Source organism: Hermetia illucens, chromosome 4 (assembly GCF_905115235.1).
Source record: "Hermetia illucens chromosome 4, iHerIll2.2.curated.20191125, whole genome shotgun sequence".
In the NCBI taxonomy this organism is placed as follows: Eukaryota; Metazoa; Arthropoda; class Insecta; order Diptera; family Stratiomyidae; genus Hermetia; species Hermetia illucens.
The window spans coordinates 842,321-855,445 of NC_051852.1; the positions used below are offsets into that span (position 1 = coordinate 842,321).

At 37.6% G+C, this 13,125-nt stretch overlaps 1 protein-coding gene across 2 annotated transcripts in view; it reads left to right on the top strand.

Moving 5' to 3' along the window:
* Nucleotides 1–667: 667 nt before the first annotated feature.
* The window catches only part of LOC119655310 (B-cell lymphoma/leukemia 11A), a 125,573-nt gene continuing 113,115 nt past the window's right edge, over nucleotides 668–13,125 (top strand). For both annotated transcript variants that reach the window (XM_038061138.1, XM_038061139.1), the window contains exon 1: nucleotides 668–2,186. In XM_038061138.1, the coding sequence (XP_037917066.1) occupies nucleotides 2,150–2,186 (37 nt within the window). In that variant the 5' untranslated portion in view covers nucleotides 668–2,149. The remainder of the gene's footprint in view (nucleotides 2,187–13,125) is intronic.

The window sequence follows — 13,125 nt, forward strand, 5'->3', positions numbered from 1 at the left end:
GAACTCGGGGAAATTGAGAGGATTTTCCTATATACTTTGGCGAAAGTGGCTGTGTGTGAGTGGAATGTTTTGTATACTTGGGCTGGAGTTTACTGGCAGCATTTTCCGACCAGTTTCCTACACATGATGTCTGTTGTCATAGACTGGGCTGTAGAGAGAAGAGTTTTCCACACATATGGCCCATTCATACGTCGGAAGTCGATGACGGAGCGACGTTAACCGTTACGGCGGTGGCGATTGGAAATCACACAAATGCGGTCCACGAACGAGATTTGCAGCGCGCACAGAATTTTCCGACCCCTCTAGGTGAGCGGAGACGTGAGCGTAGAGTGGCAAGAGTGGAAATGAGAAGGATTTTCCGGGGGTTGGTTTTGGGGTGGATGGGTCAGTGTGGCTGAATAGCACATGTGAATGGATCAGCTGAAAGCCGGGGTGTAGAGATGGGCAGAACATGTGTGCGTGCAGTGCATGTGAGTGGATATTGTATGGAAATGCGAGTCGCCGAAGGGGAGGATCTGGGGGAGGAAATTGGGGCCAGTTCAAGTGTTTACCGGTGACGGTGAGGCGATGGCAGTGGGGGTGGCAAAGCGATAGCGTTGGTGACCGGCCTGCTCTCAGGCCCAGTGTGGGGTTATCATCGTAGTTTTGTATCAGAGGCTGGCGAATGCTTGGGCGAAGGCGAGTGCTTGAACGTCGTTGTTAGTCGTCGTCGAGTGGGCCATTGAGTTTGAATCTTCACTCCGGATCGGAGTCAGAGCCTCGGGTTTGAGTTCGAGAGGGTGATCCCGCTGCTGGTGTTCGTACCCTAGCCGTTGTCGTGCGTTCAATTCAATTGTTCAGTGATGAACGAATGAGCGGTCCGTTGTCCATACGCCAAAAATTAGATGCAAACGGACTGTCGCGTAGTGAGGACGTGTGTGAAATACAGCGGCGACCTTGTTGTTTTGTTTGTTCGCTGTTTCGAGCATTCATATGTGAAGGGGGGAACATACGTGGAAATTCGCCCCTCAGACTGTCAGGACTCTTTCCTCTCGCCCCCTTGTCATATAGCATTCGCTATACATAAGGCACACACTCTCATTGTGACGACATCGAGTCAAAAGGAATGTCGACATCAAATTCTTCGAAGAATCCGTTTTTGAAGACGACGGTCAAATCGCGACAAGGGTTGTAAAATATAGTTTCAGTTGTAAAAGTTCACCTGTTCAGTTCGGTTCGGATCCACTACCGATGACGAATTCAGTCACCCCCGCGATTTATCAACTTAGGCAGATAGTGTCCAGTCAATTGTTAGCTTTTCGGACTTACACTTGGATGTTTTTCTGGTTTCATTATTCGGTTTGAAAACGATATTAGAATAAAATGCGGTAGCTCCGTTAATGAAATAGAGACATGAACGAAATAGTAGTCAGGCATGTTTAACAAATTATAATAAAGTTTATATAGTTTGATTTTTAACGTCGATAGTGAACAATATCAAGAGTTCTGGCTGGTGTTATGAAAAAAGTGAACAATGTCGAGCAGCGTGAGGAAAAAAAATGTGTAACGCGAAACGTACTGAAGGTTTACCTGTCCACAACCGAAAAGTACCAAGTGTTATAATGCAACTTTTCTCCGATCTTACTATAAATAAAATAATTACAACCAATTGACCAAACATTCTTGTGGTCACCATTGACCAGATCCCCAATAGAAACTTTGTCAAGTGAACCCGCCAAAATTCACCTCTAACCACTTGTGTCATAATACCATTGTAATACCTGAGTAACAAAAGAAACAATATCCTGACGGAATACAATTCACTCCTTACTTTGCACCTGACAGTGTGTTAACTCGGCGAAGAAACAGTCACGTGCATGCATGGATTAAAAAAAGGAGGCGACAATGATAGAAACATACAGTGGAAAAATGTTTTTCTTGTCTTGGCGCCAGCATTCTAATAGTGTTGTTATAACTATTATGGAGAAAATTCAACAATAGTGAGAGATTATTTATATGTAGTATTATCATTACGACTTGCTGCCAATGTTTCTAAGGTAGAGTTAAAAGTTGGGAATTGAATTTCCTTAATTGTCAAGTGGTATTTTTGGAGATATACAATTGAAATAATAATAGTGTGAGGGCAACAAAGAAGATAAAATCCGGAAAAATGAGAATTAAAATGCCCGCCGTTCGTATTGCACAAGGTAAGTGATTAAGATTGACAAAACGAACAAGTGCCTTATTTGCATTTTGATACTGAAGATTTTTTTTATATATAAATGTCTAATGTATGTTCAAACCTCTTTGAAAATAACTTCTTCCCAGTTTGATTCTTAAAATTGACCAACAACATTCATCAATTTCGCACTTTATATATAGGTAGTCAAAGGAAACTCCAATATATATCGCTAGGCACATTCTCTGCCCTTGTAAAAATGGGAAAACCAGCAAAGTTATTCTTCAATATTAGAAAATTATTTTGTGGAGGCGTTACATTTTAGCCAGTAAATGTGAAAAATTAATGCAGTAGTAGCATTGCTTTTACATATTTACCTTGAGGTACTACAAATTCTAAAAAAGTATAAATAGTTATTTACAACAAAAATAGACATTGTACGACTAAAAATAAATAAAAATGACCAAGCAGTACTGATTTCTGTTAGGAAGTTAAATTCAAACAAAATAAATATTAAGTGATATTAGACAGCGATTATGCTATTTTCTTTGACATATTATCTAATATAATCCAGCAATTTCTACAATATCTCGTTGCAAAAATCGTTTTCGAATGTTAGCGCCCGAAAATAAAAAAAATAATTTGCCTTGAAATGACCAGGCCCTTTCCGAAAAACCAAATATCTTCCTTCTAACATGAGTGCCATTGAATCATAACTAATTAGTGCAATTTCCATTGTTACACAGACTTCTATTCGGAAAACATAGTGCCGTCGGTGGGTCATTCATATACTTGCATATTGTTCAGTTTGTAAGTTATATGCAAGGAATTGAAATACTAAACGACAAAAATCATATTTCTATTAATATTTACTCTTAATCATTGTTGAAATTTAAAATTGTCAACCCCCTGTCATCCAACGCCTATCTATATTTCAAGTTGGTTTAAGCCTGCAATTTTTTTAACAATCAATCGAAGGCATTCAATGAGACGTGGCTACTGATAATGGGTACTGCTATGTACAGCCTACAGGCTTTTTCGTCTAGCTAATGGTTGTAAAGGTCTATTCGAGGTAAATAAACCAAACTCTTTTATTTCGTTTGTCGATATTTGTAGGGTTGTTTATTCATAAAGGAAAATTACACAGGTCTGCAACAGAAAAACAAAATTAAAATCTGTTCTAATAGTTTTAACTGATTTATACGTTTTTAATGCCCTAAATCTAAAAATGAATTCCGTTTTGCTGTAGCAGTGTTTTTTTTTCACAAATTGTGTATCCATTTTCCCAATGATATTACTCAAAGTAGTGGATATAAAAATACGTGAAATCATATTTATTATTTTAAAGACTTATCTTTGAATTAAATCGTTGTTTCTGGAAAGTACCTCCTGGTACATCTTATGAACAGTGCCTAGAGTGTCTCTCTTTAGCATCTAACAGTAGTCTATCATTATTATTATGCTCCAATTTCCTTGATATCTCCTTGCCATAATCCAAACGTTCTCCTTGCTCTTCACTCATAGCCCCTAAATTCTCAGAAAAATAGTTCAGGTGAGATTGGTGAAAATGTATCTTTAGGTTCATGAGACAACTCAAGGCTTCAAAAGATTTTAGCATTCTTCTGACTATTTGTAATCAGGATCTTTATTGTTATCGACAAATTTCTTCAATACATCCTTAAATGCAAACCATCCTTGTTTCTGGAGATTTGTGTTTATTCGATATTGGCAAACTACTAACCCGCTAGACGCCTTCTGAACAAATATACCTTCCTTCAATTTTGTTCCCTCTTTTGGGAGAAAGGAAAGACAATTTTTCCTGGAGGTACCAGGTTTTCTCGCAGAATATACCTTCCTTCAATTTTGTTTCCTCTTTTGGGAGAAAGGAAAGACAATTTTTCCTGGAGGTACCAGGTTTTCTCGCAGAATATACCTTCCTTCAATTTTGTTACCTCTTTTGGGAGAAAGGAAAGACAATTTTTCCTGGAGGTACCAGGTTTTCTCGCAGAATATTGTTTTGTCGAACCATAAGGGCCCTTGACTCAGAATTCTAAATCGACCAGTAATTTTTTTCGGTTTTGACCGTCCTATAGAAAACAAGAAAATTTAGTGTAACCAGCCTTTGTCCAAGCACCATGGTACTTGATCTTCAAATCGCCGCACATTTGACAATCGTGATCTCCATATTTGAGTTTTTAGGGAATCACTTCCAAATTCTTATAGGTCTTATAGGTCCAACAGGAATGGAACCATTGAAACTACAGTTCTAGAACAAAACTACTCTTAAGCTGTACTTAGATAAGTCGATAAAGAGAGGCCATTGAGCGGATTCATACTGGATTTGAAATGGAACAATCAAACCTTTAATGTTACTACAATAAACTAAGTTTTCTTCTTGGGTGAAGTACTACATGAAGTTCTCTTCACAATATCTGAACCAACAAAAAGACAATACAGGTAGTGATAACTTTTGTAATTTGAGTCATTATTTTAGCTACTCAGTAGCATCTATAAGAGGATTCAGATCTCTCACCAAATCATTTGTCCCTTCTTGGGAGAGCAATTTTGGTCTACTGTCATTTTCAGAGTTAGAGCTTGAGTCCTGATCGTCATGAGGTTCCACTTCACATTCATCTGAGTCTGGAATCTCTCCTTACATAACAGGGGGCTTTGGCACTAGTGTTTCTGTATCATTAGGGAGAGGACGAATAGCTGGTGGTAGATTTTGGAGAAATAGTAGAAGACAGCTTATATGTAGTATGTTATGTGTACGTAAAAACTTACCTCTTTACCTGATTTAAGTAAAGATTCTGCATTCGGTTCTTTACATCTCTATCATAATATCAAATTTGCTGACTAGATTAGATTTCATTCAGAAAATGCGCTTCATATGATGAAAATACCTGAATACCTGAATATCTGTCAAAATCTCGAAGAAAAATAGACCAAAATCGCATTTTGTGAAAAATTCATAACATCCTAGACATTTTTTGGATTCATTTTCATTCCCAGAACATCAAATTATACTGCTTTTTGGTTGCAGACCTGTGCTATTTTTCGTTTTATTTCCGAGCTATAGTATCGATCAAAAATTTAATTTAACTACTCGAAGCGCTAGGTGCTACGCAATAGGAGTCGGAAAATATTACCTAGTGGGCATATAGAGTTTTGATGGTGCAGTTGGTAATAGTTTATCCAAAACATTCGCCAAGAATCCCACGTCATCGAGCAACTATTTAGAATGGTATACCTCTGCACCGTTTAAAACAGTCTCTGCGAAAGTTCTAGGACGCCTGTAGAAATTGTAAGGATTTAAGGCAAAATGCTTGTATTTATAATATTATCGGGATTACAACCATCTTTTCGAAGAATCAAATTTCCTTGATTGTCCAGTTCTTCTCTCCAGTTTTGTCTGTAAACCTCGATCCAAGAAAAGCACACTCCAGGAAGTGATAAATTTTTGCTTTTGAGTCGTTATCCAAGCTATTCAGCAGCATCTATGGGAGCATTCAGATCTCTCACCAAATTCCATATTTTGGAAAATTTGGTAGTCATATCAAAGAATGTAAACGAGCAATATCGTTTCTATTTCTAGTCTACCAAACGGTAAAGCTATACTTTGATCTAAAGGTTATTTGATGATAATTTTCTGGCTAAAACAATTTGCAGGATACTGGCCTTCGTAGACAATTCTGCATCATTTCATTATTAACAGGTACCTGCTAGCTGCTTTCACTATCTATTGTGCTGTCAAAATAGAACTTATCAGGTGAAAGCCTTCTTTGTAGTCATAATTTTATACATATGTCCTTTCTCTCTGCAGGCTTGATTTTCCAGACTGTCATTGTATACACTATAATTTCTCACCAATAAATGAGAAACTTCCATGGAAATGGAGCTCAACTTTACGAGCTTCGAATTTCCTTGGTTTTGCCCAAAATCTAGAGAACTTGCATTAAAAGAGATAATGCCTTATTTTGAGCTTCCGAAATTGAATTAGTTGATTCCCATACTTCATATTCTAGAATTTCTCCAGAAAATAAAAATGATGTTCTAACTATAAACCATCAGCAAATGAAGGCAGAGAAATTGAACAGTTTTGAACCTTATACAATAAATCTTGCAATCCCTGGACTACCCACTGTTAATCTACACAAGTTTGCCAAATTACTAATAATAAATATTAAAATGACAAGTATGATTAATCTTAGCGCCACCAAACATTTGTTAAGATAGTTAATTTCAATTAAAAATTTAGAAACTTGTATCTGTCCACCCAATACATGCACTCAAGAAAATAAATGCAATATGAGCAGTTATGCAAGAGTTTCTACTGAAACAAGTTAGCAAAAGATGTAAAGATGAGGAAGATTGGTTTTAGTTAATTTCCTTCAAGATACAACTATTTAATTTTATGTTCATCCTATTTGCTGTGAGTAAGTTTTAGACAATAAAAGGGTGCTGGATGAATACCTTTTTTTTAACAAAAATATAGCAAGTGAATATGATGCTGCCGTTGACGAAATCTTTTCTTTCTTTCGCTTTGAAACCTTGAATAATTCAATTGGCTTGAAAAATTAAAATGTAGCTTGCTCTAATTCTTGCCGATACACTAAGCCTCATCACTAACTTTCGTCTATACAAGGATCATTTTCCACCTTAATCATTAAGCCAGTTACTGGCTTTGAGGAATGATCAATTGCCAAAGCTATGAAATTATGTTTCCATAGGGGTGTAGGTCCAATTTTGTGACCTGTTTCAACAGTGCTGGTACCTATGGTATAGTATCCCAATTTGAACCTAGATTGGTATTACGGTCAACATTATGCTGACCCCGAATTATTATCCATTCAAACCTGGGTCGCCTGATATCCGACATCCAACCTATAGTACAAACTCCATTGTAACCAAGAAGATTGAGCCCTAACTTTTCCGTTGCATCAGCTTAGTATCCTAATCACTAAGCCATCCAAGCATTGACACTTTTGTCAGCCATCCGGGCACTGATAATATGTGAGTTGTACGATTCCTCTTATGCTCAAAGTGATGCAGTAACATAGTAGATGCCACAGGCGAACCAGGAGACCAGTAATTTATACTCCATCAGCAACTTGGTTGAACCCCCGTCTGATATGAGATGGTGTAGCTTAAATAGCTATCGTCAAATGGAGGATATTTCGGAGTAAGATTTAAAAGACTTTTAAATATAACATATTAGCAAGAGAGGAGTTGGAGGTGCTACCGTACATCATAATGTCAAAAACTCAATTGAACCATAAATAAGAAAAATTAAAATAATTCAGAACCGAGATAATAGAACTGGTTTTTGGTAGGACGTCTAGAGACTGGACGAACTCTAAGAAGAAAATGGAACACTGAGGCTGAGCAAGATAATTGTCAACCCAGATGAAACAAATCTGATATCAAAGGCAGGATAATTGGTAGAACCAAACTCGCTACTACAATTCTGGTAACAGGGACAAAATGGGTAGAATCAATGAGAATCTATAGGAAACATTCAACGCTTCTCTATTGGAAACCGAACGCCAAACACTAGGAATAAGGAGGAAGCAGTTTGAACTAAGAACTAAGACCATACCCTAAAAAAAGCAGGACTGATGGAATAAACAATTCGTTGCCATTTATAATGAAAACGTCAGAATGGGGAAAATGTGACTAAGAAAATGTTAGATTAATATCAAAATCAGAGGAAGACTTCAGAGACAATGTGGTAATCTGTTGACCGTCAGACTCGCAGTCTCGTTTCCTCGGGTTCGAACCTCAGTCTTCATAAATGGTTATGTTCGTCTTTGTGCTGTTCTGCTGCTATAGGCTTATTACCTGAGTAAAATCGAACTGAAGAAGTCTCTCATTGAAAATTTCATGGGGAAAAATCATAATAGGAAAAAGACACTGTGAGGAAACATCATACTCCACAAAGAACCAGGGAGGGATACTTAGGAGAAGGAAGAAATCATTAAAGATGGGGTTTCAGAGTGTAGAAGTTGTGTATGGAGGCATTACGCACGCTAAGTACTAAATGACAAGGACGAACTTCTCTCCCAAGTGCATTTCTATAAAACTAAAGGGGCCTTCCTTGATTCAAATCTCTACTCTGATGAATTTGGAATAAATGTTGGTATAGATGACGCTTATGTCGCAGTTACTAAATGCTGTTTGAACTGTATTGTTTTTGTTTCTCAACCGCCTTAGCTATTTTCTATGTTGAATATAAAAGCAATTATCCATTTATTTCTTTCGAATATTTTGATTCCAGATATCCTGTGGAGAAGTCAAATTCATTACCCTCCAGAAAAGCGTTTACCCATTTAGTATCTTACTTGGAATTGTAATTTTCGTATAAAATGCACAGATATGGGCTTTTTTGACGTCTTTGGCAAAGAATGTTCATACAACTTTTACAATATAAATAAGATTCACTTACGTGATATAGTTTCCCAACAATTATTTTTATGATCTTTTTTCCGAGATCATATTCTCTTGTTTCGGATTTCGGAAAATTTGCCTAAAGTAGAATCTATTTTTACTATTTATACTTTAAAAAGCTGCTTTCTATCTGCGTTTTTTGAATACTATCTAAATTCTTTAGAAAAATGTACTAGATACAATTATTTATGAGAGTCTTACAAGATACTTTCCTGAATGCCGGACCCATATTATTGAACGCTAAATCCAATCCTCATTTTCCCCAGTTTTATTAACACAAATATAAATTCCCATGATTTCATTCCACAATAATTGGATTTATAATTTCATGAGCTTCAGACTAATTACATATTGACCAAATGACTTCCCGGTGCGAATGAATCATTATTCAGATTTCACCACCAACGCTTATCTATTTATAGACTAACAGGTACGGCCAGGTGGAATAAAACTCGACAAATTAGTCGTCGGTTGTCATAACGAAAAAAGGGGTCAAGTTAGGTCATCCTGTTTGCAAGCTTGCAATGTAAAAATGTCTGGTTTACGAAAACAAAACAAACTTCCTACAAATTCATAACAACAATCGGGACACTGGTAAAGGACACAGGATTAAGGACACCCGTTTCAATTGTCTTGGTTCTATTTGGGAAGACCGGTTGCTGCGAAATTATAATATTTTTCAGGGTATCGTAGCAACTTAGCCACGTATCCTGTCATAAGTTTTATTGTGAAACATTTACAGGTGGATTGACCATTGTCGTGGTCGCCGTTTGATCAATAATCCATTATACTTTTGTGAGATTTGCCGTCTAGCTGCAGTCTTTTTGTGAATTTTATTATTTATGCGGAACAAGTAGGGAAACATTGGGCTACTTTGATCATCCCGTTTGAATTTTCATTACCTTGTTTAAAGATGGTTTATTATTTACATTTACATCTGATCCGTAATTAATGTGAATTTTTCATGGCTCTTAATAGGGGTTTTGACCAATTTTCGTGTAAACATTTTCAAAGTTCTTAAATTTACTCATTAATCAAACATCACGAGTTATATAAACGATTATGGTTATATAAATCATTATAATTATTTTTATATAAATTTTTAAATTAGGATTGGAAAATACGGGGGGGGGGAATTATTTGCTTATGCTGTTTTGATATTCTGCTGCAGTTATCGCGTTTAATTCTCCCTAGTAAAAGTCATAGCAGCTGCTGGACATTTAAGTGATAGATTACGCATCATGTATCTACCTACGCTACAATAAATTAAATGTCAACCAAAAATTAAATCACTTTTATATAAAATCCCAAAAAAACCAGGTTAAAGGGAAATACTTTCACTGTCGTAATAAAAATTACGAAAAAATCATAAACTGATAAAAGTTCAACAAAACAAATTCTTTGAAAACAATAAGAACCAACTTAAAAGGGAATGGGGTTAATTTTCTTTACCAAAAAAATCTACCCTTATTATGACAACGGTGCGGGCTATTTGTCGGTCAACCTTGTTTTAAACGTTTATCATGCTTTTCCTCTGTGTATTTTTAAATCAGCGAAGGAAAACCCCAAAAGCTTATGGTTTTATAGATGATTTTCTGTTTGTTGTAGGACTCTACATTGTGAATTACTTGATTTGCTCTTTTGAAGAACTCGCTGATAACGTTATATTGTGATGAAATAAAATTTGAACAAAAGAAGGTAAAATACCGACGCGGCGACACCAATGACAACAATTGGAGCCTCTAGGTGAGGTTAATTGGGTTAAGCAAATTCACATGTGTGTATTTTATCTACATATGTATATGTGGAAGATATGGGGGAGTGCGAACCGAATGCTGAATATTTCTACCTTGAAAGTTGAGGGTAAATACTATTTGTGTGGGATATAAAGGCAGACTCTTGCCGGAGTCTTTTTTATCAATTATTTTCGGAACGAGAAAGTCAGAGAAGGGGGGCTGATAGGTGTGTTTAACTGGGTTAATTATGAAGGTGATGCATCAAAGCATGGAGATGAAGTTAATACAAATTTGTAGCAAAAATATGACACAAGTACGACAAATTTACACCGTTCGGACTAGTGTCTGTTTTACAATGAAAAAATCGTCACTAAGTATAAATAATATGTGGCTAAAAACGTGTATCTTTACAATTTTTTATAGCTATATGTATCTTATATCTATTGACCGATAGCTCATGATCAGGCTTGAGCTTCGAACAAAGAGATGTACTCGACGCTGTGCTTTCCAACCTGGCCCCGGACTATGTTGTCTGGAAAATACGTATTAATACCAGGGGATCACTGCTACTTTAATACATTCCTTCAATTTTCGAAGGGAAATGATTCGATCCTTGACATTCCTTCAACTGATTCTATTGGAGCCGACTTCGCACTTGACTTTACTCTATCATTCATCTCTGTAAGTTTAAGTCTATTAAAAATTGGCTTTTGTTCTTGAATATGGTTTATTAAGCTTTTAGGTAAGGTGGCCAGAATTGGACCTCCAAACTTACTGCCAAGATATGCTGAATCGAATGGGTAAAGTATCCTCAAAGACTTAGTGATCCTAAGGTCCAAACTTTCAAATAACAAACAAAGATATATTCAAATTACTCCCTGGTTCAGTTGTCTTACCATACCATGAAACTTTTGAAGCACATTCTCGACAAATATATTCATGATATCCTTGAAATTATCAAGAGTCAAGCCGAGTTTGTTGAGAATCGCGAAAAACTTCGCACAATAACCGCCTTGCTGCTACTCACGGAGAAACACCGCAAGAAGCATCAGCCTCTATAATGTAGTCCTGGTAACATAAAAGGCATTTGACCGCGTTCCACACTCTCTGAAACAACAGCTAATGGACTAACATGCTCTACCACGATCCGAACAGCAGGGTGCGAAGTGCAGTTAGTCGGTTTATCAAAACGACTTCGCGTTTCTGTCGGCTTTCATCAAGAAGCGCCCTCTAGCCACTCCCCCTTGGTCTTGTCATGAACACTGTCACGCGGGACATCCAACGCACTACTTACTGCGCTATGAGATGATGTGCAATTATGTTCCGACTGACGACGAATCTAAATAGATTAGAGTTTTTGAACACCGACCTCCCTAAAACAAGCACTATCATCGTCAGTGACAGTGAAAGGGGCGTCCTCGAAAGTAGTGTGATCCGCGCTGTAATAATTCACTAGGTATGTTTTGGAAACATGTTTAAATGGGAATTGATGTAGTTTAAAACTTTCAATTTGTAAAGCTAAGGTGAAAATTTGAGCCATATACGACGGATATTTTTAAGATTTCGTTTGCAAAACACAAATCTATTAAAATCGGTTCAATATCTGTCTGTCTGTCCGTCTATCTATTTGTCTGACAGTCTGTCTGTTTTTTGGCGTTGGAAGATAGAAACATTCAAAACCTACCGCTGGCCCCTGCCATACGATCATCTGAGACTTCAACTTACTGAAACCACCTGCTTCTCCTTTGTTTACCCCGCGGGATTGCCATTTCGGCATTACGTCGCGGAGAAGGATCAGTTACAGTCGCGGGGCTCGTGTCGTAATTTGGTACTTTCCTCCGGAACTCCTCTTTCCTCAGCCGTCTTCATTTCATCCATGATATTCTCGGGTGACAACCGCGCCAATGTGTCAATTTCCGCCTGCGCTCTGTGAACGACGACCCTCGGGCAGTTAAAAACAACACGCTCCACATCCTGTGGAATCATCTTGCATGGCGAGCTGTCACACAGAAAGCGATATAGGTATGCACGCTACCCTCCGTGACCGCCTAGGAATTGAGTTAGGTCGAAGCTAACTTTACCGTCCCTTCGTTTGATCCATTTTGAGATATCTGGAATAATCCAATGAGTTCAGCGTCCTTTAGTTAAATCATCCCATTTTTTGCCACTTCAAAAGCGCTCCACTATGTGCTAATTGCCGGCGATAGGCATGGGACTCGCCGATTGCAGATGATGGGTCATAGAGACGTTGACCCTCGTTCGCGAAGATTCGTGTTATCACGCATGCTGCTCCGTCTGATGTTCTACGATAAACGTACGATGTTCTCAATGCACTCAATCGACATGTGCTGCAATTTTCCTTCTATTTGCTTCTAGCTTTAGTGCCGTACATTATTATTCACAAGGCTGATGACTGACTGTGTCTGATCCTTGTGGAACCATGGAAGTCGTTCTATGCGTCTTAGGTCGATCGTCCGTATCGCAGCGCAATAGCCTATCCCGGACGAATTCTAAGACTATGCGCACCGTTTGGCTATTTGACAATATAACAGATGACCCGTTCGAAAAGTTTCCCAACGAAGGATTACCCAAAGGTTTATTTGGCATCGGAATTATGACAAACTGTTTCCTTCACTTTTCTGGGAAAATCCCTTCCTTGAGACACGTCGTAAATGTTTCTCAGCGAACCACCTTGGAATTGTTTTAACGGCCACTATCAAAGCTTTATTCGGGATGCCATCTAAGTTTTATTTTTTACAATCTTCTTGGCGGCTTCCAGAACTT